This window comes from Lolium perenne, chromosome 6 (genome assembly GCF_019359855.2).
Source record: "Lolium perenne isolate Kyuss_39 chromosome 6, Kyuss_2.0, whole genome shotgun sequence".
Classification (NCBI taxonomy): domain Eukaryota; kingdom Viridiplantae; phylum Streptophyta; class Magnoliopsida; order Poales; family Poaceae; genus Lolium; species Lolium perenne.
In genome coordinates, this window is record NC_067249.2 from 26,859,858 (window position 1) to 26,883,483 (window position 23,626).

A 23,626-nucleotide genomic window follows, 5' to 3' on the forward strand; every position below is an offset into this window, starting at 1 on the left:
GCGGCGGCGGCCTGCGCTGCACCCCCTTCTCCCGTCGGCTCTCCCAAGGCCGGCGTGGTTGGGATGGGCGGCGGCGGCCAGCGCTGCGGCCTCCCTCCTCCCGTCGGCTCTCCGCAGCACTCCGACAGGGGCTGGTGGTGGGCGGCGGCCAGGCTCATGGCCTGCGCCAATTTTCCCCCGCCTCTCGCCGGTGAGTGGAGGCGATCTCGGGCTTCACCCGCGACACGAGGTCGCCCGGGGCAGCAGCCTTGGGTAAGACGGTGGAGGTGGCCCTCTTCTTCGCCGGAGAGGGTTGGCCTGCGGTTGGTGGTGGTGGATCTATCGATCTATCACCGCGTTCCGGCGGTGAGATGGAGATGCTTGGAAGCCGGCGACGGAGTCGCCGGTGGAGGGTTGGAGTGGCCAGCCCGGGATGGTCGCCGACGTGGGGGTCCGACCTGAATAAAGGCGGTCGTCCTAGGGTCTCTCTTGCGTGAAGAGGAAGACCTACCGGAGGCCTGGACTCGTGATCTAGCCGGAGTGTTGAGTTCCGGAAGGCTCCGCCGGCGAATGTAACGGTGCTTTTTGCCTGGAGTTTGCTGGATCGGTGGTATTCGGTCGTGCGCACCCATGCTTTTATTCCGACCGATTGGTTCTGGAGGGAGCGGCGCGAAGCTCTTTTTCTGTGTTGACATCAAGTGACTATGGATCCATGATGAAAGTCGGAAGAAGAGAAGTTCATGAAGGCCGGAGGGGAGGACTAGCTAAGGGAGGTTCAAGTCTCCGCGTTGTTGAGGGACTTGCTTGGTGTTCCGGGCTTCACAGCAGCGGTATGAAAGTGGGGGCGACAACACAGGTGAAGTTCAGAGTCCTACCTTTCAGGGTGAAAACCCAAGGTCTGGCCTTAACTGGTTGTGCCTGGCAATGACCTTGTTGGAGGCATTGTTTTGAGAGCGGGGACTATCTTCAGGGTGAAAACCTAAGATCGTTGATCGGGCGACGATGGTGTTCGCGCACTGTTCCCTTCTTGGAGGCGTCGTTTTTGGAGATTCTGTATTTCAGGTGTTGTCTTGGCGGTGGATGTATTGCTGTTGTTAGGCCCGAGATACTGTAGCGGGAATTTTGTTTCTTAGTTTTCTTTTCTTCTTTTTAGCTGTGTGCATCCGTAGTGCCATTAGGGTGGTGCGTTGTTGCAGAGGCTGGGTGTAATTGGTATCGTTTTGATATTAATATATTCCCTTTATCGAAAAAATGCGTCAACCCTCACGGTAGGAGCTAGCTGCTAGGAGTAGTGTTGACTAGTTTCATCACATTCTCTCATTCATGACGAGTAAACTATTTCGCTAATTTTATCTTATATCTTCAGAAAGTTGGAACCGGTGAAGTACTGTATAAAACAAGTCGAGCATTCTCACCTGGCCAAAGGACACTAGCTACATACACAGAAAAGGGATACTAGTTATACATAAAACCTTGTTGAGGAGTGAGGAGTGAGGCGTGCATTACATCGATTGCCCAAGGTTGAGCGGGGGTGTCTAGAATTATGCCTCAAGATCCCAAAGTTTAGCACGTGGCCGGACGATTCCTAGGCTACACGGTGGGCGTTAAGTTTAAACCCAAAAATGGGTTTTTAAATTTCGCCCTTTTACGATTTAGGTTAGGAAAGAATGGGACTATTTTATTATGAAGAAAGAGGGCACCCTCCGGTTTCTATTATTAGAACCATATTGTCATCTTTACAAGAACATGAATTAGGACAATATGGAAACCAAATACCTACACAAATTCAGAAAAACAAAAAGTCGGTACATAGAACTTTGGTTCAACTCTACTATGCTAAAGCCAAATTTGCATGCACGACACACATGAGTCGATTTCACTAACGTTTTGACAAATTAGTGATAGATAAGGAGGGGGGATTCAATAAAAAAAAATTTAGGCACTTATAATATTCTGGAATTCTCGATTTAGTTACCGAGAAACCTCTATGAAGATATTTTCTATTTCCATATAAATCACTCTACTATGTTCAGTGGATATTTAAGGATATTACCGATAAGTACATACTACATTAAGGACATACATTATTCTATGGAGTAAGGCAATACCTTTCCTTCATTTAATGTAAATCAATTTAGCACATTTTATTAAATATCTGAAACAAAAAGGAAATTATAAAAAATAGCTGATAAAATGAATTTTAGCTCAAAGCTGAAAAGTATTTGTGATGATAAATATTAAAAGCGATCAAAAGTATGCATCTTGACATTCATCAGCATGATAATATTGTTAGTTATGCTTCTTACATCGGAAAAACAATATTTAAGATTGTTTTTCAGATAATGAATAAAATAATGCATTTAGGAACAACATCATTATGATAAGTAAGAAAAACTAGTATAAAAAATATAGGAACAATTATTCTAACCAACCAAAGATTTTTTTTTGGAGTGACCCTCCACGGCTCCATGGCTCCACGCTGCCACTTGTCATGCCAACTTATCCACTCATCACAAATTGTCAATAAGCACTTGTTCTAAGTTCGCATTGAGAAATACATGGTGGTAGAGTTGGCACTACAACATGGTGGATTGTATTATAATAATGAACTGAGTTAATGGCACCTGCGGTCATACAACTTGTCTCGCATGTGCACTTAAGTCACACATGTCACAATAATATTCCAAATTTAAACAACAAAATAGATAATGAATGAACATTATAGACATAATAAAATGGGAACCAATTGTCAGGCTACAGAAGGGGAATTGGAAAGAACTATAGAGGAATTGCAAGAAAAACTGTAGTCTGAAGATAAATTGCAAGATAATTGACAGGAATTGAGTAGATAGGTGCAAAACTGGAAGGGAAAGTAGACATAGGAATATAGGATTTTTTATTCTCGTGCCACCCATCCGCCCCTCTCCAGACTTTATATACCAATCTGAAGCCACGAGTTTAGTTTAACGTTTACAGCGATATGCCATTAAGGCTAAGATTGTACTTAGTAGCTTTATTACATGAGTAACCATAGGATGCTTTCCAGTACTGAAGAGGAGACACTAGTCCTGACACTGCTCCTCCCTTGGAGACCATACTTCAAGGATGGAAACCAGGAAACGTAGCCATCATGTAGTGAGCATCTTCCTAGGTGGCTTCGTCTTCCGTCATGTTCTCCCAGTGCACCTTCCATTGAGGTACTGAGACATCATAGTCCCCGGCTCTGCGTGGAACCTGACGAATCTGTAAGACAACGATAGGTTGAGTTTTGAGCTTACCATCATGTGTTAACAAGGGAAGCTTGGCATTAGGTACTGCCTGCGGGCCCAAATGTTTCTTCAGCTGATTTACATGGAAGACATTGTGCATTTGAGTTCCAGTCGGTAGCTGTATTTGATAGGCCACATTCCCAACCTTCTTCATCACTTGAAACGGTCCATAGAACTTCGAAGTGAGTTTTAAGGCATGTCCCAGACCTAAGGCCTTTTCACGATATGGTTGCATTTTTAGATAAACCATATCACCTATCTCGAATGTCCTGGGAGTTCTCTTCCTATCAGTGAATTTCTTCATCTTATGTTGCGCATAAGCCAGATTCTGCTGTAGAGATTTGATCATTTGCTCCTGTGTCATCAGAGCTTCTTGTGTCTCAAGGCTCACATTGTCAGGAATGACAATTGACAATTTCCTGTATTTGGGGTGGAGGGTAACCATATAGAGCTTCAAACGGTGAAGTTTTGATGGCTGAGTGATATGATGAGTTATACCACCATTCTGCTGTAGACAACCATTCAGTCCATTTCTTTGGTGCTTTGAATGCCATACTACGTAGGTACTGCTCTAAGCACTGGTTGACACGTTCCGTTTGGCCGTCAGACTCCGGGTGGTAAGCAATAGAGAAATGCAGATCAACATTGAGTGCTGCAAAGACTTCTTGCCATAACTTGCTTGTAAATATCCCGTCTCTGTCGGATACCATGATAGTTGGCATGCCATGGAGTTTGAAAATGTTATCGATGAAGAGTTGTGCTACCTTGTGAACCGAGTATGGATGAGACATGGCCAAGAAGTGTGCATACTTTGTAAGTCTGTCGACCACCACCAGAATCACATCCTTGCCATGTGACTTTGGTAATCCTTCAACAAAGTCAAGGCTTATTTCTCCCCATTTCTTGTCTGGAATGTTCAAGGGGTTTAGGAGGCCAGGGTACTGGATTTTTTTAGTTTTTGAGATTTGGCATACTGGACATTGGCTAATTTGCTCATCAATGTATTGCTTCATGTTCGGCCAATAGAAGACATGCTTTAGTCTGTAGTAAGTGACTTGATGACCAGAATGCCCTCCAAAATTGGATGAATGAAAGGTTTGGAATAGTTTCTGTTTCAGGTCAGTTGTTGTTCCGATCACAATTCTATTTTTGTATCGCAGCAAGGCAGCCTTCATAGTGTAGTGTTGATGGCTGGCCGGGTTTAGTGCCAGTTCTTGTAAGAGTTGCACACATTTGGTATCACCTACATAACTTGCTTCAACATCCACTAACCAAGAAGGAACGGCAGCTGATATTGCTAAGCATGAGTCACTTGTTTGCTCTTTCCTTGACAGGGAATCTGCTGCTGTATTTTGACTGCCCTTCTTATACTCGATTGCATAGTCAAACTCGAGTAACTTCATCATCAGCTTGTGTTGAATCCCCTCAAGCAACCTCTGGCTAGTAAGATACTTTAAGCTTCTCTGATCCGTTTTAATAGTCAGTTTGTTGCCCAGCAAGTAGTGACGCCATTTTTTTAGGGCTTCAAGAATTGCCATAGCCTCTTTTTCGTAAATGGACATCGAGGCCAATTTGGGACCGATAGCTTTGCTCAGGTATGCTATAGGTTTCCCTAACTGCATCAACACTGCTCCCAACCCGGATGCACACGCATCAGTTTCCAGAACAAATGGAATGTTGAAATTTGGGAGGGCCAGAACTGGAGGTGTAGTCATAGCTGTTTTAAGTTGTGCAAAAGCCTCCTTCTATGCTGTTTCCCACTGGAAGGAATTCTTCTTGAGGGCTTCATGGAGTGGTTTGCAAATGGTGGCATAGTGCTTAATGAAGCGCCTATAGTAGCCCGTGAGGCCCAAAAACCCACGTAGCTGAGTAATGTTGGTCGGAGTCTTCCAAGAGATGATGTCAGTGATCTTGGATGGGTCGGTTGCAACGCCCGAGCCCGAGATCACATGTCCAAGGTACTCCACCGAGTTCGTTGCGAATGTGCACTTGGATAGCTTCACCTTTAATTGATGTGCTCGGATTAGCTGCAAGACAGTTGTTAAGTGTTTTTTGTGCTCCTCCACTGTGTGACTAAAGATTAAGATGTCGTCGAAGAAGACTAAGACGAACTTCGTCAAAATCTTGGAGAAGATGTTGTTCATGAGCTCTTGAAAGGTTGCAGGGGCGTTTGTTAGTCCGAAGGGCATAACGAGGTACTCATAATGGACCATATGAGTTCTGAACGCCGTTTTGGATATATCAGCCGGGTTCATACGTATTTGGTGATAGCCTGATCTTAAATCCAGTTTGGAGAATACAGTAGCTCCTTGCAACTCATCCAATAAGTCCTCGATGACAGGGATCGGATACTTATTTTTGATGGTCAATGCGTTGAGCTGCCTATAGTCCACACAAAGACGCCAACTTTTGTCCTTTTTCCCGACTACTATGGCTGGAGAGGAGTAGGGACTAGTACTGTGTCGAATTTCAGATTTCTGAAGCAGATTTCTGATGAGCTCTTCGATGATGTCCTTTTGCTTGTGTGGCATTCGGTATGGCCGGATGTTGGGTGGTTTAGAGCCTTCTTGGAGAGGGATCGAATGATCACATGCTCGAGTTGGAGGCAGTCCCTGAGGTTCAGAGAAGACATCATCAAACTGTTGCAGAATGCCAGCTATTGGGGAATTATCTGGACTTGGTTGCTCAGTTGTACCCTGTGGGTGCTGTGGCAGGAGAGACTCTGCATTTAGTTGCAACACATAAGCTATAGCACCTTGACGCAGCAGTTTGGAGCATGATTTTGCTGAGATCAAGCAGTCCTTTCCTGTGACTTGTTTGTCAACCAATGTCAAACCATTGTCCTTTGTGAGTAATGGAAACACTTCTCTTCTCCCAATCAATGAAGTTTGGGCTGAATCGTTTCAGCCAGTTGGCTCCCAGAATAACATCATATCCTTTCAATGGAAGGATGTGAAAGTCATGGGTAAATTTTGTACCCTAGATAGTGTAGCTGCACTGTGGTAGGATAGATTGACAATTTAACTCTCCTCCACCAGCAACTAGTACCTTTCGATGAGGAATTGGAATTAGGTGTTGCTGATGTCCTTTTGCAAAATGAGCATCTAAAAATGTATTGGTACTGCCAGTGTCAATAAGGGCCATTGCATGCTTGCCTCCAATAGTTATCTGCACCGATAGTGTGCCTTCCCCTGGCATTCCATGCAATGCTTGCAAGGATAATTGCATTAGCTGTTCTCCAACAGGAACGACTACTTGTGGAAGCTCTTGCTGTGGAGTTGGTTGGGCGGGTTCTGGAGGTGGAGCTGGCTGTATCATTTCTCCTGCTAAAACTGTTTCCTCTTCATCTTCCTCGTCACTATGCCCTTGCATTTGGATGGCATGAACAATACTTTTAATGCCCGCACATTTGTGTTCGTATGTCCAAGGTTCCGGACAATACCAACATTGTCCCTTTTCTTTTTTGTTTATCCAGTTGATGCATGTTTCTTGTCTCTCTATTAGGAGCAGGACGATTTGCATTGTAAGTAGGAGGCTGCCTATTGGTGACTGTAACTGATGTTTGCTTCTTTGTGACTGACAGATACGCTTGCTCCTCTTGGCGAGCATACCAATAAGCTGCTCTCAAATCTGGTGGTTTGTGTGTCTTGACAGAGTGCCGTAACGTGTCTTTCAGCCCACTGATAAATCTTAGTGTGAAGAAATACTCTGGTAGATAGGTGTGGTCTCTCTTCATGAGAGTCATCCATTCCTCAAAGCTATCAATGTAGGTGTTAACTGATGTATATTGTTTCAGCTGTTGACATTGATCCATAGATTCATGTGCTCCAGCGTCAGGGAATCTGTCCAACAGTAACTTGCAAAACTGTTGCCAATTCATCAAACACAGCTGCGCATTGCAATTGTTGAGCCAAAGTTTTGCTCTTCCTCTTATGTGAGCTGCTGCCCATCTCAGTTTCTGGTCATTGCCTATGCCTACTAAGTCAAACACACCTTCACAATCTTGTAGCCATTGATAGGCATGATCTCCATAGAAAATGGGCAATTCTACAATTGGGGAGTGGATGTGGGGTTCGATTATAGGCCTGGGCTGCTGTTGGTTCCTGTACTCGGGTTGGTTGTTGTCGTGTTGTTGTGGAGGTGGGTAGACAGCTCTGGTTGCTGTTATGGGTTGTGTATGTGTATAGGTTGGCTGGGGAATGTGTTGGTGTTGTGGGTTTGGGTAGTATGTTGGCTGGTGGTGTGCCACTCCTGGGTATGGCAATTGGTGAGGATTTGGGTAATATGTTGGCTGGTGGTGTACCACTCCTGTGTATGGCAATTGGTAAGGGTTTCCGGTGTATTGGGGCTGGTAATTGTTTGTTGGTGCTGATGAGAAAGTGTTTGGGTATGATGTGTGGGTGGGTGGCGTGGGTTTCGGAATTTGGTATTGTGGTGGTGACTGATGGTAGTGGTGAGGGTGTGATTGAGGGTTTGTGTTCTGGAAAATGTGAGGAGGTGGTAAACGTGTAGAATTTGGTGGAGGAAAGGGTTCTGAATATGGTGGTTTGGTATGTGAACTGGTTGCTGGACCGCAAATTGGGGGAGGAGTGCTAGAGGCATTACCGAATTGGAGCGGTCGGGCGGATGGATGATGTGACGTTGTCGACGAGTCCACCGGCGTCGTCGCCTCAGGAATTGTGCTCAGGTTCAGCTTGTACTGCGGCGGCGTGACCAGAGTCGCTGTTGTTGGAGGGGATTCCGTCGGAGTAGGCGCCCTCTCTGGTTGCTTGCCCAGCGACGCCCCGATCTGGGCGACCATGGCCATGAGGTTGGTCATGTCACCCTGTAGCTTGCCGACCGCCTCCTGCTGCTGATCCAAGCGCCTGTTGGTGTTGAGCACCTCGCGCGGGAGCCGACCGCGGATTTCCTCTTCCTCTCGCGCTTGAGCTTGCGCTGCCTCCAAAATCGCCGCTTCCTCTGCTTGGGCCGCGAGGCGCTCCTGCGAGCGGGTGCGGACTATCGACATCTCGATGGGTTGTTGGTTCAATCGCTGGGAAAGGGATTTGAGTGGAGAAAGAGACCCAGTGCATGAGCGGCCAGGGAATTTCGATCTGAATCGAGGATACTAGAGACCCCTGGGGAAAAAAATTTGGGCACAGGATCTATGCTCTGGTACCATATTGTCAGGCTACAGAAGGGGAATTGGAAAGAACTATAGAGGAATTGCAAGAAAAATTGTAGTCTGAAGATAAATTGCAAGATAATTGACAGGAATTGAGTAGATAGGTGCAAAACTAGAAGGGAAAGTAGACACAGGAATATAGGATTTTTATTCTCGTGCCACCCATCCGCCCCTCTCCAAACTTTATATACCAGTCTGAAGCCACGAGTTTAGTTTAACGTTTACAGCGATATGCCATTAAGGCTAAGATTGTACTTAGTAGCTTTATTACATGAGTAACCACAGGATGCTTTCCAGTACTGAAGAGGAGACACTAGTCCTGACACCAATTTCCCAAGTAACTGTCATTGGTGCTGAATGAGATCATTAGAAGCTTGGTATATGAGGCCTGATCTTCAATCTGCTGGTAGGTCTCAAGAAAAGCATGCATCTAGTCCGGGTTACTACGAGGTTTGAGTTGGCTACCAACATTTTCAAACTCAAAGGGAAGGGTGAAATCCATAGCACTCTCGATGACCGGGTTATGTCGAATCAAAGATGTCTTCTTGGTATTGGTGAGGGATTTCTTGTCCCGAAAATGACCAGGACCTCGAATAATAGTAAACTAAGCCTGAAATGCACCTAAAGCTCTCTAAATATCATTTCTATATGTTTCTTGGCATAATTGAGATATATTTTTTACTTTGAGGAGTTGTGATGGTCTTGACGGATGTTGACCAGGAAGGATAGATGCCATCAGACAGATAGTACCCATGTTATATTCATGGCACTGATAGATCGTGGTAATCCAAAGAAACAATTCCAAATCCACAAGTCCTCAAAGGCCACTAGTTGTAGCACAATAGTTTGATCACAATGATGACCAGTGTATTGTCCTTGTCATGCTTTCGGAAAGTTATTCCACCTCCAGTGCATGCAATCGATGCTTCCAAACATGCCTTGCCACCCCTTGCTTCATTAGAAGCCATTAGCCTCTTGTGTCCTCGTCATTGGGAGCTCGGAGATATTTAAGATGGAACACCTTGATCAATGTCTTTGTAAACCTCCTCACACACTCATAGAGTACTATTTTTTGCATTCACCAATGTGAAGATACTTGTTGGTGTAATCGACTGGAATTTCATACGCAGTCACTTGCATTTCAGCCGATATCTTTTGATATAAACTAAATCCAATGAGGCCGGTGGCATTCCTCCGAAGAGAAAAAAAATTATAAGTTGGTCTCACATGCTTTGACAATGCACACAAACTGATATATTCTCATTCGATGACATCTACGAAAGAGATGAGCAAAGTAGGTTCAAACCTTTGCTAGATAGTCCTTCCTCAGAAATTCATGGCCGAGAGCTCCGTTCTGAGGAAAGTAAAGAGGATATATTGTGGATTACTTCTGCTTCTCTTCTTCTATGCATTCTCAATATTCTTCACGACGAGCATCAAAAGTATGTCCTCAATCTCATCGTTACAAATCAAACCATCTATGTCTGAATCGTCTGAGGACGACGAGTCCAAAAAAAAAGAAATATTCACGGTGAGCATCAAGAATATGTCCAAAATATCACCGCCACAAATCAAAGTATCTATCTGAATCATCTGAGGTCGATGAGTCCTCAAAAAATTGGACCGATGGAGTCATGGACAAACTCCACGATGAACTCCTCTAAAATGTTTATAGTTATACGTGACAAATAATTTGATTGCAATTTTACTTCCAAAAAATACAAATGAGAACATACCCCTGGTTATTTCCCCCAACACCCTCCGGCCAAAGATAACCACACGTATGGATCCGGCAGATTCCGGACTTCCCCGAAGGAATCCGGCTAGGAAACATCGAGGTGATATGTAGTGGCCTATAATAATTGGCGGTTGCGGCTGCTACCGAGATGGGCAGGCGGAATTGGGATGAACAACGGTTGCGCCAACCCCCACCATGATTCACCCCGAGAGTGTTGAGCCATGCTAGTAGGATGGAGGAGGATGGCTATACAACTCATTAAAGGCAAGAGGCATCGTCGTATCTATCGTGGGTGGCCGAGAGGAGTCGTGGCGGAAGGGAAAGACGCGTCGCCACATTCACGAGAGGTGGGAATGGACCGACATACGGTGGAAGATCTTCTTGGCGGCATGGCATGGCCGTGAATGGTTCAAATCTAGCACGGGAGGTAGCGGAGGCCGGAGGCAGCTAAGGTTAGATCGATAAGATTCTCCAAACCAGGTAAAGGCAATAAAAACTATAAAACTAGACATACATTTTCCCCCGTCTGATACAACATGGAAGGAAGAATCTTTGATAGGTGAGCTCGCCACATCAATCTTACTCCAAAACTAAAGAAAGCAAATTACATGAGCCATGAGGTAAGTACTAATTATGCGATGCAAGTCAATGCGCCTTCAACGTTCATCTAGTTGATGAATGTCTACAAAAATTAGACAATTGATGGCGGTTAGAAAATTAAGCCATAATGCTACATGTTTATTTTAGATAGTTACCATGCTACATAGAAAGTCAACCTTGGTGGAAAGCACAACATGAAAGAACCTACCTCATTCACTAGAATGTAACTCTAGAGACATGTGGAGCAAGCAATATCATCAGCCAAACCTTCTTTTTTACTATGCAATCAGATAAATAAGTTGGACTTATTTATTTTCGTTATGAGCGATGACATTTCCTAACACGTTGGAACTTCAATTATTGAACCTCGGGTTACCTTGTGGGGAAGAGACCCACTGCTAATAGCCGTAGGTCGTTTGAACACTCCCGCATTCTAAACTTGATGTTCCCTGCTTCACTTAATGTCATGCACAATGTAGTTTATAGTAAATGTTCTACAATGAACCATGCTCCTCGCCCCACAAACAATATGACGTTATCTATTGATGTGTACCGAGGCGGTGCATCAAACATCACCATATCCACCGCACCAGGGGAGGCTCAACATGGGTCTAGTAATTGAAAAGATATGTGTCAGTTAGGACAAGGTTTTTCTGCTCTCAAGCTCATATGCTCCTGCTCCAATGAAAAAATTAGAAAAATAGCAAATAAAATCAAAGAATTCTGATTTTTTTGTGCAATGAACATTAACATGTGTTACAATAGCATGCCAAAAAAATCTCTGAAAAAATATACATGTATTGGTCTATGAAAAAAAAAACAAATATGATTGCTGCAAACAACAAGTCCAAATGCTCCAAGCAGCATTAAATTTTGTTACTTTTGCATAGGCCACCAAACATGTCATTTAGGTCCACAATGTTGCTTGCAGTTAGAACACATTCTCATGTTCATCGTAAAAAAAGGTTAGATCTTCTTTTTAATTTTGTTTACTATTTTTAGCAATTTTTTATTTAGTTAGGAGCATATGACCTCGGGTTTAGACGTGCATTTTCGGTCGGCATATCCTTATGTCTAGGGCCCTTGAATATAATCATCAAAGAATTCTTAATTTGACAAACAACATACACATCGTTGATACATATGAGTGCCAATGTTCATGGAAATGTAAATAACTAATGAATACCATTAAAAAAATCAACATCGCATGATTGTCTCCAAGGCATATATTTTAAACACATAACAACCAGATATTTGTACGTACACACTAGCAAATGATGCAGGACAAACCGGTTAGGCTTGTTTCCGAGGCTGAACTCCGTCGTTGATGACAGTTGTCCGTGATGCCCTCTTCGTCCTGAGGCGCTGGAAAATAACTCTATGCCATAGGCTCACGCGGAGGACCAATACATCGAGCATGTAATCTGGTACAACATGACAAATGCACCACTGGAGCCGGTGGCCCAGGTTAGGCATGCAGAGTGGGCCATGACCGATCCAGCATGCCGCCGCTCTCGCATACTCATCAGACGTCGGCATCATTAGCCTTGAGAAGAGGCCTCGCGGCTTGCGGGATACCGCCACACCCATCGTCATCTTCGTCTCCACGAAGAGTGGTGCCTGTACGTACTTGCACGACACATGAATTTAAATCAAGTCAACCATGATTTTATTGAATCTAAATCAATTCATTGGCATAACAAGCCTTAGATTCTATAGTAGATAAATATTGACAAATTTTAAATTGAATTGCTATTTTATCTACACTGCTCTGCTACTATAGTGTAGATTAGGATTTCCACCTCCATCCCAGCTTTCCCGCCAAAACAACCATGGAGTCTTCTCTACCATTGATTTGTGATAATGAACTGAAATCTATCATTCATAGATCTCTAACGCTAAAAATCCAACGGCTAGCATGGGCTGGATTCGCCTCTCCTGCCGGTCTGCCCCGATCATATTGTGTGAACCACCTAGGAGGTAGAAGATTTTCCAAAAGCATGTACTCTTCCCCGATCCGGTAAGGTAAAACACGTAGGAGCAGTGGTAGAGCAAGGGGTGGAAGGGTGGGGCCTAAAATTTAGCCCAACACATATACCATCTAGAAAAGGTAGAAAAAGAAAAGAAAATGCCGAGCCTAATTTAGACATGCGCCCTACCCTAATGAATTGGGCTGGATCCATCACTGATAGGAGCCTAACTGTCAGTGTGAAACACCTACGAGCTAAACATTTTTTCTAGAAACATGCACGTTTGATTTTGAATTGAGTGGATCTTCTGTGGGTGAGTGATCTAGGATTCTATTCTAGGTAGTAAAACATCCGGTAATACATATGTATATTTGTTTCAACAGGGCTGCTTCATGTTCTCTTGATCACCTCAGATCTTATACAATGAATGCTTCTTGTTGACTAAAGCTTACACATAAATTAAATAAATGAGAAACATGAAATAGTCAATACACTTCAAATTTAAGGCTAAGTATGCAATCAAAGGAATAATTTCTATTCTAAATTTATGAGCGTTTTTTTGCGTGTTCATTCATATTTTTATGATTTTTTCAGTATGCACCAGTAGAAAAAGGCTCATCTATACCGGTTCGTAAGGGCCATTTGCACCGGTTTCTCAACCGGTATAAAAGATCCGGTACAAAAGGCCCCCCCTTTCGTACCGGTTCCTTACGAACCGGTATTAATGGTGCCTCCACGTGGGCGCCCAGGAGAGCGCACAGCGAGGGAGCTTTGGTACCGGTTTGCACCGGTTTGTATTACAAACCGGTACCAAAGGTTGTCTGCCGCGGCAGAGAAAATGCAGAAATCTCTGCCGCGGCAGAGAATTCAGGGTTTAGGGTTTTAGGAGGGGTTTAGGGGTATCAGAGCGTTTCGTATCATGTCGATGCACCAGAAACGCGTTTGGGTTTACGTAGTACATGAAGATCAAGGTGATGCATATCAAGTTGGTGCATATAATATAACACACATGTAATTGCATAAGTAGTACTCTTCGATGCATATCAAGTCGATGCACCAGAATAAAGTAGTACATGCATGAAGATCGATCTTCATGTGTAGTGGTACTCTCCGAGGCATACTATCTATTACATGTACCATAGTGGTACACTCCGAGTCGAACTATATATACACAAAGCAATCGAGTAAACGTGTGGACTTGGCTGCTCACGAGGACTGCTACCAGGAGGAGTCGATGGCATTTGCTGCTCATGTGGAGGAGTCGGTGGCCTTTGCAAAAGGACGACGTACTTCTTCGGCCATAGGGCGAAACCGTGCTTGACATCGGCCAGTGTCCTCTCATCTTCACCTCTAGGAATATCAAGCTCCAATGTTTCAAAACCCGGAACAACTTCATCCACCTCGACACGAACACAACCAGGTGGAATGGACATATGATGGTGCATTGCTCCATCTTCACTTGGGTACACATAGCCGACCGCCACCTTAACGGACGCGGTCCTCAATAACATATGTAGCGCGCAATCTGTCTTCTCCGTGACATAATCCACGGGGTAGCTTCCTCCACATCCGTCAAGATGCGAGGAACCGACACTGCGTGGAAAAAAAGATGCTACCTGCGCTTCGACATATCGACTCCACCGGTGCCCTTGCAAGATAAGATCAGTGAGTGTCGGTCCGTTGTATGTATAATATGATTGTGTAGGATTATCTCTCTCTAAATTGTGATGTGTGTGTGCGCACGGGCACGTCACGCTATATAAATGTCTACAGGGAGGAAGGTGATGGATAATCAGATGATCAGCCTGGAACACTCAAAAAAAAAAGATGATCGGCCTGGTCGTCATCAAACTGATCGTTGATGGGCGGACGATAAGGGTCAGGAACAACGGGAATGCAGCAGCAGCCATTGGCGTAACTTAGTTCAAGTCAGGCGGCGATACTACCGTAAATCATATGGTGCACGTCCTGGTGCAGTGGGCGAGGGACGAGGCCACGATAGACCGTGTCGGTTGCCTACGGCCGGCGGCGAGCGTTTGGGGATCTCCGCCTTGGAAGGATGCGTGGCAGCGGTCCTTGGTACCAGATGCTACCTGCGCTGTGTGGTTTTTGATGAGTTGTAATTGGTTCTATAAAAACCTCTCTAAACGCTTCAGTAGACGGCGATCCCTCTTCTATTTTTTCCTGCTACTTTTTGAACACCTATTGTTTTTCGTTATCTTGATGGTAATGAAAATCGATCCTATGTTAGATCGCTTGGAAAAAAAGATGCTACCTGCGCTTCAGCATATCGACTCCACCGGTGCCCTTGCAAGATAAGATCAGTGAGTGTCGGTCCAATGTATGTATAATATTATTATGTATGATTATCTCTCTGAATTGTGATGGCGTGTGTGCGCACGGGCACGCCACGCCATATAAATGGCTACATGGAGGAAGGTGATGGATAATCACCCTGGAACACTAAAAAAAATGATCGGCCTGGTCGTCGTCAAGCCAATCGTTGATCGGCGGATGATAATGGCCAGGAATGCAGCAGCAGCCATTGGCGTACCTTAGTTCAAGTCAGGGGGGCCGCCCCCCCCCCCCCCCCCCCCCCCAACACACACCCACCCACCACACACACACACTTTTTTATCAAGCTCTGAAGGAATTTCTTTTTGCCAGCTTTTTATCAAGCTCCACCGCAGTAAGAGGTATGTATGCACGTTTCTGATTCGTTCGTTGCGCAGTGATGGATGGTTTTCGCGTTGCGGAGATTAGTACCAAAATAGCACCAACGAAATGATACGTAAGAGTTTTCAGAATAAAATTTGCACGGGTCACTTTGGTTAGCTTGCATTTGCTTGTTTTTTGGGGAGCGTGTAATTTCAGCTTGTAAAAAACTACTCTAGTAATTAAATTACTTGTAGATCCGTAGTGGGAAACTAGAAAGTTTACAAGCTGTAGAGACATAGTAATTTATGTAAAGAATAATCTTGCGCTAATTTCCGTGCCAAAAAAGTATATACACTACAAAATGAAACGGAGGGAGTACTTTTTTCATCCATAATAAGTGTCGCAGATTTAGTTCCTTATGAATTGGAGGGAGTACTCAAAATTCTTGTAGTTTTACTTGACCCATGCTCTCAAAGTTCATTAAAAAAGAAAGTTCTCAAAGTTTCACTTGACTTAGTTGACTAACCTGACATTGTACGTCGATTCCTTTGCCCCTGTACTCAACATAAAGGCTCCTGGAGAACTGAGCAACGTACCTGAAATTTTAACTTAACCCTCTGTAATTAACTGTCTCTCTGTTTGTTTAACTCAACTAGAAAATATGGAAAGCTTTAAAAAAAATAACGTTGTACCACTTTTTTTGAAATCATAACGTTGTACCACTTGGTATACCCGAGTATACCACAGTTATGTTTATTGAAAATTGTACTACGTGGACGACAGAACAGTTGTACCGTTTGGAGGCGTGGTAGATGGAGTAGAGCGGGAAGGAAGGGATGGCCTTGGTGGTCCCGGAGCCGATGTTGACGACGGCGCCCCTGCCCCGCTCCACCATCCCCGGCAGCACCGCCGCCGTCACCTCCGTCAGCGCCCACAGGTTCACCCGGATCATCCTCACCCAGGCCTCCACGTCCGCCTCGTGCAGGTACACCGCGCACGGCTTCGCCAGGCCGGCGTTGTTCACCAGCACCCCAACGTCGAGCCCCGCCACCGCCTGCCGGAGCAGCCGAAGCGCCTCGTCGCCTGGCAGTCAAATACGCCGATCAGTACAGCTAGCAGATCGTGTCGCGCGTACGTGTGTGCGTGCGTGGTTGCACTTGGACCTTGCGGCGTGGCGATGAGGGCGAGGTCGACCACGACGGTCTTGGTTTGCACGGAGGCGTTGGTGTTGGAGATGGTGTCTGCCATGTCCTGGAGCTTGGCTGGGTCGCGGCCTACGAGGACGAGGTTGAGGCCGCGGCGGGCGAGCTCGAGGGCGACCGACTGGCCGATGCCAGACGTGGGGCCGGTGACCAAGGCCCAGGCGCCGTAGCGGCGGCGGAGGTCGGTGGTGCGGCAAGGAAGCAGCAAGACGAGGTGGGAGAGGAAGAGGATGCGGAAGGCGACGGCGGCGACGTACAGGGCGCCAAGGATGGCTAGCGAGACGAACCATGCCGGCTCCTGCTGCCTGAAGAGAACCTCGTTGCTGCCCATCTTCATTCCCTCTTTTCCCGGGCGAGCTTAGGGATTCTTGCAAATGAACTAATACGATCGATGTCGCTATATATAAAACATCTTAGCGCTAGCAGATCGCAACGGGTGCAGCTGATGCTTCTTATCGTACGATCGGCGTGATCAGTTAATGGAATCTACAGTACGATACAATTTTTTCAGCGGCTTTTCTCTGTTTGCAATCAACGTGATCTGTACACCGTATCAATCAATGGAGGACAAAAGGAATCAAACACCGTGACACTGTAGCAGCGTGAGCTGTGCTGTGCAAATGGAAGCATGGCGAGATAGTGTCGTGTGGGTGTGAGCGATGGGCGATGGCGTTTAATTTCACAGCTTGTGATCTGTGCTTGTGCTGGTGTCACAACTTGAGTAGGTAGTAGTGAAGGCAAATACTATAAATATGGTGGTGGAGGAGGAGTGACCGGGGGAAGTAGGAGGTGTGAGTGTGGTTTAGAAAAACAGGAAGTGAATTTTCGTCGAAAACAACGAGCCAAGAGATGATGATTTTATGGGTAGCAAGGTCAAAGGAACGATAGCCACGGTGATTAGAGGGGTACCCAAGGAAAACACATGCGGTTGTGGGGGAGCTGTGAGGTGTTGTAGCGGAGAGGTTAGGATAACATAGACAACCGAAAACACGTAGCTGCTGGAGAGGAAGTGGTAAGCCACGGAGAACCTCGTGAGGTGTGCGGTGCTGAAGGGTTTTAGTGGGATGAGGTTGAAGAGAAATGTAGGGGTGTGAAGAGCTTCAACTCAATAGGCTGGATGCATGCTAGCTTGGAGAAGAAGTGAACGCACCATGTTGTTCGAGCGAATGACATGTTCGGCTTTGTCATTTTGGGGGATGTATATATGCAAGATAAATGAAGTGTGACACCTAGGGATAGGAAGAAAAGGCGAGCGGTGTTGTTATCGAATTCACGGCCAATGTCACATTGGAGAGACTGAATGGTTATATTAAATTGTGTAGAGACATAGGAAAAGAAAATTTTGAGGGTAGGGAAAGTGTCGGATTTGACGCATAACGGGAAGGTCCAAAGATAATGAGGAAAATCATCTAACACAACTAGGTAGTATTTGTAACCAGACACACTAGAAAGAGAAGATGTCCACAAGTCACAGTGAACGAGTTGAAAAGGACGAGTCGTTTGAGTAGATGAATCGTCAAACGGTAGGGGAACATGTTTCCCTAATTGACAAGCATGATATAAATGGGTAGTCAGTATTAAAAGGAAAAGAAAATGAACTTGCTAGGTGCGACAAAGCTTGTCTACTGAGATGTCCTAGACGATGATGCCACAATGTTGATGACGATGTAGTGGTGGAGAGAGCATGCGCAGGGAAAGACCTCCACCAGAAGGGGTAAAGGTTACCGGAATTGTTGCACCTGACGATCTCGTTCTTGATGCGGAAGTCCTTCACAGAGAGACCAAAAAGATCAAAATCGCTAGAAACTAAATTATCAATGCTGAATTTATAGAAACAAGCCTCTGCAGATGAGGGAAGCTCGCTGGAGGTAGGAGGGCTACGGAGGGAGGCAGAAGAGGATCTCGGAAATAAGGTCATCGTCGCCCAGCGGTATCACCGCCGACGAGCGGGCGTGACCGTGGCGGCGGATTCGAGGTTTTCTGGTAGTGAGTGCCCTAGGGCTCTCTCGTGTTGTGTGGGGGAGTGAAGACGAGCGAAGTGGATCAGCCCGGAGACACGATGAAGACTGAAGAGGAGATGTCGACCACAAAGCAAACAGCCCAATATACAGCTAACCTTTTTTGTTCCGTTGTTTCTTTTTGAATAGCCGTTTAAAAAAACTTTGAAATCGAAATAAATATTTGGTCCTGGATCAGGGATAAATTGTTGCGTTTTAACAATTATTTGTCGTTGATGCGCACTCGTGGATATCTTTTTGAACAAGTGCGAACATTTTCTCATTTCCAGTGAAAGCTTTTGGTATTGTATCGTGTTTTCTTGACAGATTTTAGTTGATTGTTATATTTTCATCTTTCCCCGCTATGATATGACAGTCTTCTATTTGTTGTTCATTTTAAATCAGTACGATTGCTTGTAGAGTGTTCATGAGATTCACCGTTAGATTTTTTGCCAGTCTTATCCATGATGATGCCTTGGTGGCTGTTCGCTCTTTTTTAGGCTTTGTTTGTTACTAGAATTTTTATGGGAATTAGTGGGGGATAATACTCTAGAGTATTGAATGCCCCGCTACCGTCACTCAATCCCCACAAAATCTCATCCCCAATCCATTAGATACGGACAGAGTATTGGGGATTGAGAAAAATATACACTTAGATTTGGAAAAAAGTGGGGATAAACGGAGATTAAACTCGCTCAATACTCTAACACCAAACATGCATTTAAAATAAGTAGAGATTTAGAGTTTGTTGGAGACTATCCTCACTAAAACTCTAGAGCCAAACAAGATCTTAACCCCATGTGGTTGAATTTGTTCCATTTTTGGCTGTGCTATAAAAACAAAATTGGCTTATAAGTTGGGAGTTTCTATCAATTTAGGAGAAGAAAACAACACGACCAAATAGAGCACTAGCGTTACTTGTAGACACATAATTAACATTTTAACGAGCAAATTAATTCGGGAATTTTTTGATTTCTTAGGTTGTATCTCCTACCTGGTACAATTTTTATTAGGTAGTATCTACTACTTGGTATAATTTTTATAATATATAATTCACATTTTATTGACTAAATTAATGGTTAATTTTTTCTTATGTTCGTGCTTGTTAAACCGAACCAGACAGAGTAAATGAGATGAGTCGTATTCTCACCTGTCCTAGCTTCCTAGGGCATGTTTGGTATCGTGGGATTCTATTAGCTCACATCGAGGATGTAGTTTTTGTTCTCAAAACACCTCTATAACAGGTCTATGAGGAATGCTTAAATCAGCCGTTTCTACCGGGCTAGGAGCGTTCTTTTCACTCGTTTACTCGATCCATGCAACCTTTGCAGGTGAAGCAGCTTTCGCTCACTCTGCCTAAAACTACTCCCTGCCTCTTCAAATCAAAACATACTCTGAATCAAAATAAGTTTTATATGAAAAATAAGCGTGTCGATGATATGAATCAATTCCGACAATCGGTTTCGAGTTTCGTCGTAAATCGTAAATTGCGTGTATGAAGTTTTGAGCGAATTTTGTCAAATTCATTGCATATGCTCAAGCATTTGAAATTTTCTTTGAAGAGTAGGTTCACCTCACCATTCTGCATTACTCTCATGTTGAAAGGGTTTTGTTTCGCTGGAGTCTGGAAATAGATGGATAGATAAATGACTCACGAGTATAATGTAATCCGTATGTATGTGTGAGTATATTTTGGAGTACTCTTTCTCAACTTCTCACTTGCCATCTTCATGAACGGCGACGTGGCAATGATAGGTGAGAAGTGGGAGGTGATAATCCATGGTGTTGGCCAATCCTTGTCGTCGGTGGCGGCATGGCGTCAGGCTTCATTGTCAGCGGCGTGGTGCTTTGACCAGCGTGAACGGTGGTGTCAAGGTGATGTTCGTCTTCAAGGTCAGTAGCGTGGTGATGCTTGTGACCGGTGTGACCGACAGTGTCATGGTGGTGTTCGATCGGCGATGTCGGCGGCGACATGGTGATGCTTGTGACTAGCGGTGTCATGGTGGTGTTCGGTGACATCGTCGGCCCCATGGTGATGCTTGTGACCGGCGTGACCGGTGGTGTCATGGTGGTGTTCAGCGATGTTGTGGGTATACTTCATGGGTGTACCATCGACAGTGCCTAGATCCGGCAAGCCCGGGTGGCCCATAGATGGTGATTGTGGCATGTGGCCCATCGGGCGGCCTAGTTGATGTAGATCAAGATGGATGAAGTCCAGCCCAGGAACAAGGAGCCGGATCCACCGACCAACTCTGGAAGTCGGATCTGGCCTGGCCCATTAGGAGTAGTCAGATCCGGTACGACGTGTAAGGGAAGGTGGATCCTTGAAGTACACGGCAAGAAAACATACCGTAGTTAGGCAACTTGTATTCCGGCTAGGATTCTCTGTGTAAATCCTAGATCCGTGCGTCTTTATAAGACGGATCCTGGGAGCCCTAGAGGCACAACCACAACTCATTGTAACAACGCGAAAGCGCCCAGATACTTCCAGACAAGCAGCAGTAGGCCCTGCCACCGTGCAGGTGTTCCGAAGCTGGGTAAATCACGTACCACTGTCCCGAGGACACTCCGCCCTATGGCCCCTACTTCTTCTCCCCCTCGTGAGGATCCCTCCTCCGAGGTACCATCGAATAGGCAACGACAGTTGGCGCCCACCGTGGGGCCTGCGGCGTCTGGAGGCCGGAACCGGGAGGGTTCCGCCATGGGAAGTTACGATGAATCCATCGTTGTGGGGCGTGTTCTTTACGTCGGAAGTTTTCCGATCGTCCCCCAGGTCGAGTGCTGGATTCCGGCTAGGACCAACCCCGTCAAGCTCTCCATCGTCCCAATTGGTAGCATTCACGTCTTCATCGGCGAGACCGTCGATTCCGACGGAAACGCCCTGGTAAGTAACGCTGACGCGACCACCGCTGAGCAGGGCGCAGTCGCGAAGATCCGATCTGAGATGCAGGAGCTTCCCAAGAAAGATTCCGCCTTAGGGAAATTTCAAGGCCCACCCAATCCACCCCTGAGCAGGAAATTACGGGGGAAGACCAATGCAGATCCGCCTGGATCTCCCAGGTGTTAGAGAAGCAAAGGTGCCACTTCGTGCACTTCCTCGCACATACCGCAGGGACCGCCCCTCCTCAGGAAGGAGTGATGCGTGTGGTTGGCACGTCCGTTGGGAACCCCAAGAGGAAGGTGTGATGCGCACAGCGGCAAGTTTCCCTCAGTAAGAAACCAAGGTTTAATCGAACCAGTAGGAGTCAAGAAGCACGTTGAAGGTTGATGGCGGCGAGATGTAGTGCGGCGCAACACCAGGGATTCCGGCGCCAACGTGGAACCTGCACAACACAACCAAAGTACTTTGCCCCAACGAAACAGTGAGGTTGTCAATCTCACCGGCTTGCTGTAACAAAGAGTTAACCGTATTGTGTGGAAGATGATTGTTTGCAGAAAACAGTAGAACAAGTATTGCAGTAGATTGTATTTCAGTAAAGAGAATTGGACCGGGGTCCACAGTTCACTAGAGGTGTCTCTCCCATAAGACGAACAGCATGTTGGGTGAACAAATTACAGTTGGGCAATTGACAAATAAAGAGAGCATGACCATGCACATACATATCATGATGAGTATAGTGAGATTTAATTGGGCATTACGACAAAGTACATAGACCGCCATCCAACTGCATCTATGCCTAAAAAGTCCACCTTCAGGTTATCATCCGAACCCCCTCCAGTATTAAGTTGCAAAGCAACAGACAATTGCATTAAGTATGGTGCGTAATGTAATCAACAACTACATCCTTAGACATAGCATCAATGTTTTATCCCTAGTGGCAACAGCACAACACAACCTTAGAACTTTCTGTCACTGTCCCAGGTGTCAATGCAGGCATGAACCCACTATCGAGCATAAGTAGTCCCTCTTGGAGTTACAAGCATCTACTTGGCCAGAGCATCTACTAGTAACGGAAAGCATGCAAGATCATAAACAACACGTAGATATAACTTTGATAATCAACATAACAAGTATTCTCTATTCATCGGATCCCAACAAACGCAACATATAGAATTACAGATAGATGATCTTGATCATGTTAGGCAGCTCACAAGATCCGACAATGATAGCACAATGGGGAGAAGACAACCATCTAGCTACTGCTATGGACCCATAGTCCAGGGGTAGACTACTCACACATCACACCGGAGGCGACCATGGCGGCGTAGAGTCCTCCGGGAGATGATTCCCCTCTCCGGCCGGGTGCCGGTGGCGATCTCCTGGATCCCCCGAGATGGGATCGGCGTTGGCGGCGTCTCTGGAAGGTTTTCCGTATCGTGGCTCTCGGTCCTGGGGGTTTCGTCACGGAGGCTTTAAGTAGGCGGAAGGGCAAGTCAGGAGGGCACACGAGGGCTCCAGATGACAGGGCCGCGCGGCCCAACCCTAGGCCGCGCCGCCCTGTAGTCCGGGCGCCTCGTGGCCCCACTTCGTTTCGTCTTCGGTCTTCTGGAAGCTTCGTGGAAAAATAGGCCCCTGGGCGTTGATTTTGTCCAATTCCGAGAATATTTCCTTACTAGGATTTCTGAAACCAAAAACAGCAGAAAACAACAACTGGCACTTCGGCATCTTGTTAATAGGTTAGTTCCAGAAAATGCACGAATATGACATAAAGTGTGCATAAAACATGTAGATAACATCAATAATGTGGCATGGAACATAAGAAATTATCGATACGTCGGAGACGTATCAGCATCCCCAAGCTTAGTTCTGCTCGTCCCGAGCAGGTAAAACGATAACACACATAATTTCTGGAGTGACATGCCATCATAATCTTGATCATACTATTTGTAAAGCATATGTAGTGAATGCAGCGATCAAAACAATGTATATGACATGAGTAAACAAGTGAATCATAAAGCAAAGACTTTTCATGAATAGCACTTCAAGACAAGTATCAATAAGTCTTGTATAAGAGTTAACTCATAAAGCAATAATTCCAAGTAAAGGCATTGAAGCAACACAAAAGAAGATTAAGTTTCAGCGGTTGCTTTCAACTTATAACATGTATA

At 45.4% G+C, this 23,626-nt stretch overlaps 1 protein-coding gene across 1 annotated transcript; it reads right to left on the reverse strand.

The window, feature by feature from the left end:
* Positions 1–11,896: 11,896 nt before the first annotated feature.
* LOC127309758 (very-long-chain 3-oxoacyl-CoA reductase 1) lies at positions 11,897–16,955 on the reverse strand. Its single transcript, XM_051340492.2, has 4 exons — positions 16,542–16,955; positions 16,173–16,461; positions 15,905–15,974; positions 11,897–12,370 (listed from the first exon to the last, which is right to left on the reverse strand). Exons 1-4 carry the CDS (start codon positions 16,915–16,917, stop codon positions 12,044–12,046), a joined length of 1,062 nt encoding a protein of 353 aa, XP_051196452.1. The 5' UTR covers positions 16,918–16,955; the 3' UTR covers positions 11,897–12,043.
* Between the last annotated feature and the right edge of the window lie 6,671 nt (positions 16,956–23,626).

Bases quoted from the DNA above. Each gene is read 5' to 3' on its own strand.
- LOC127309758 (XM_051340492.2), bottom strand. From the start codon at position 16,917: ATGAAGATGGGCAGCAACGAGGTTCTCTTCAGGCAGCAGGAGCCGGCA. The intron at 16,462-16,541 runs GTCCAAGTGCAA...TTTGACTGCCAG, and splicing joins CCTCATCGCCACGCCGCAAG to GCGACGAGGCGCTTCGGCTG. The intron at 15,975-16,172 runs GTACAACTGTTC...TTAAAATTTCAG, and splicing joins ATCTACCACGCCTCCAAACG to GTACGTTGCTCAGTTCTCCA.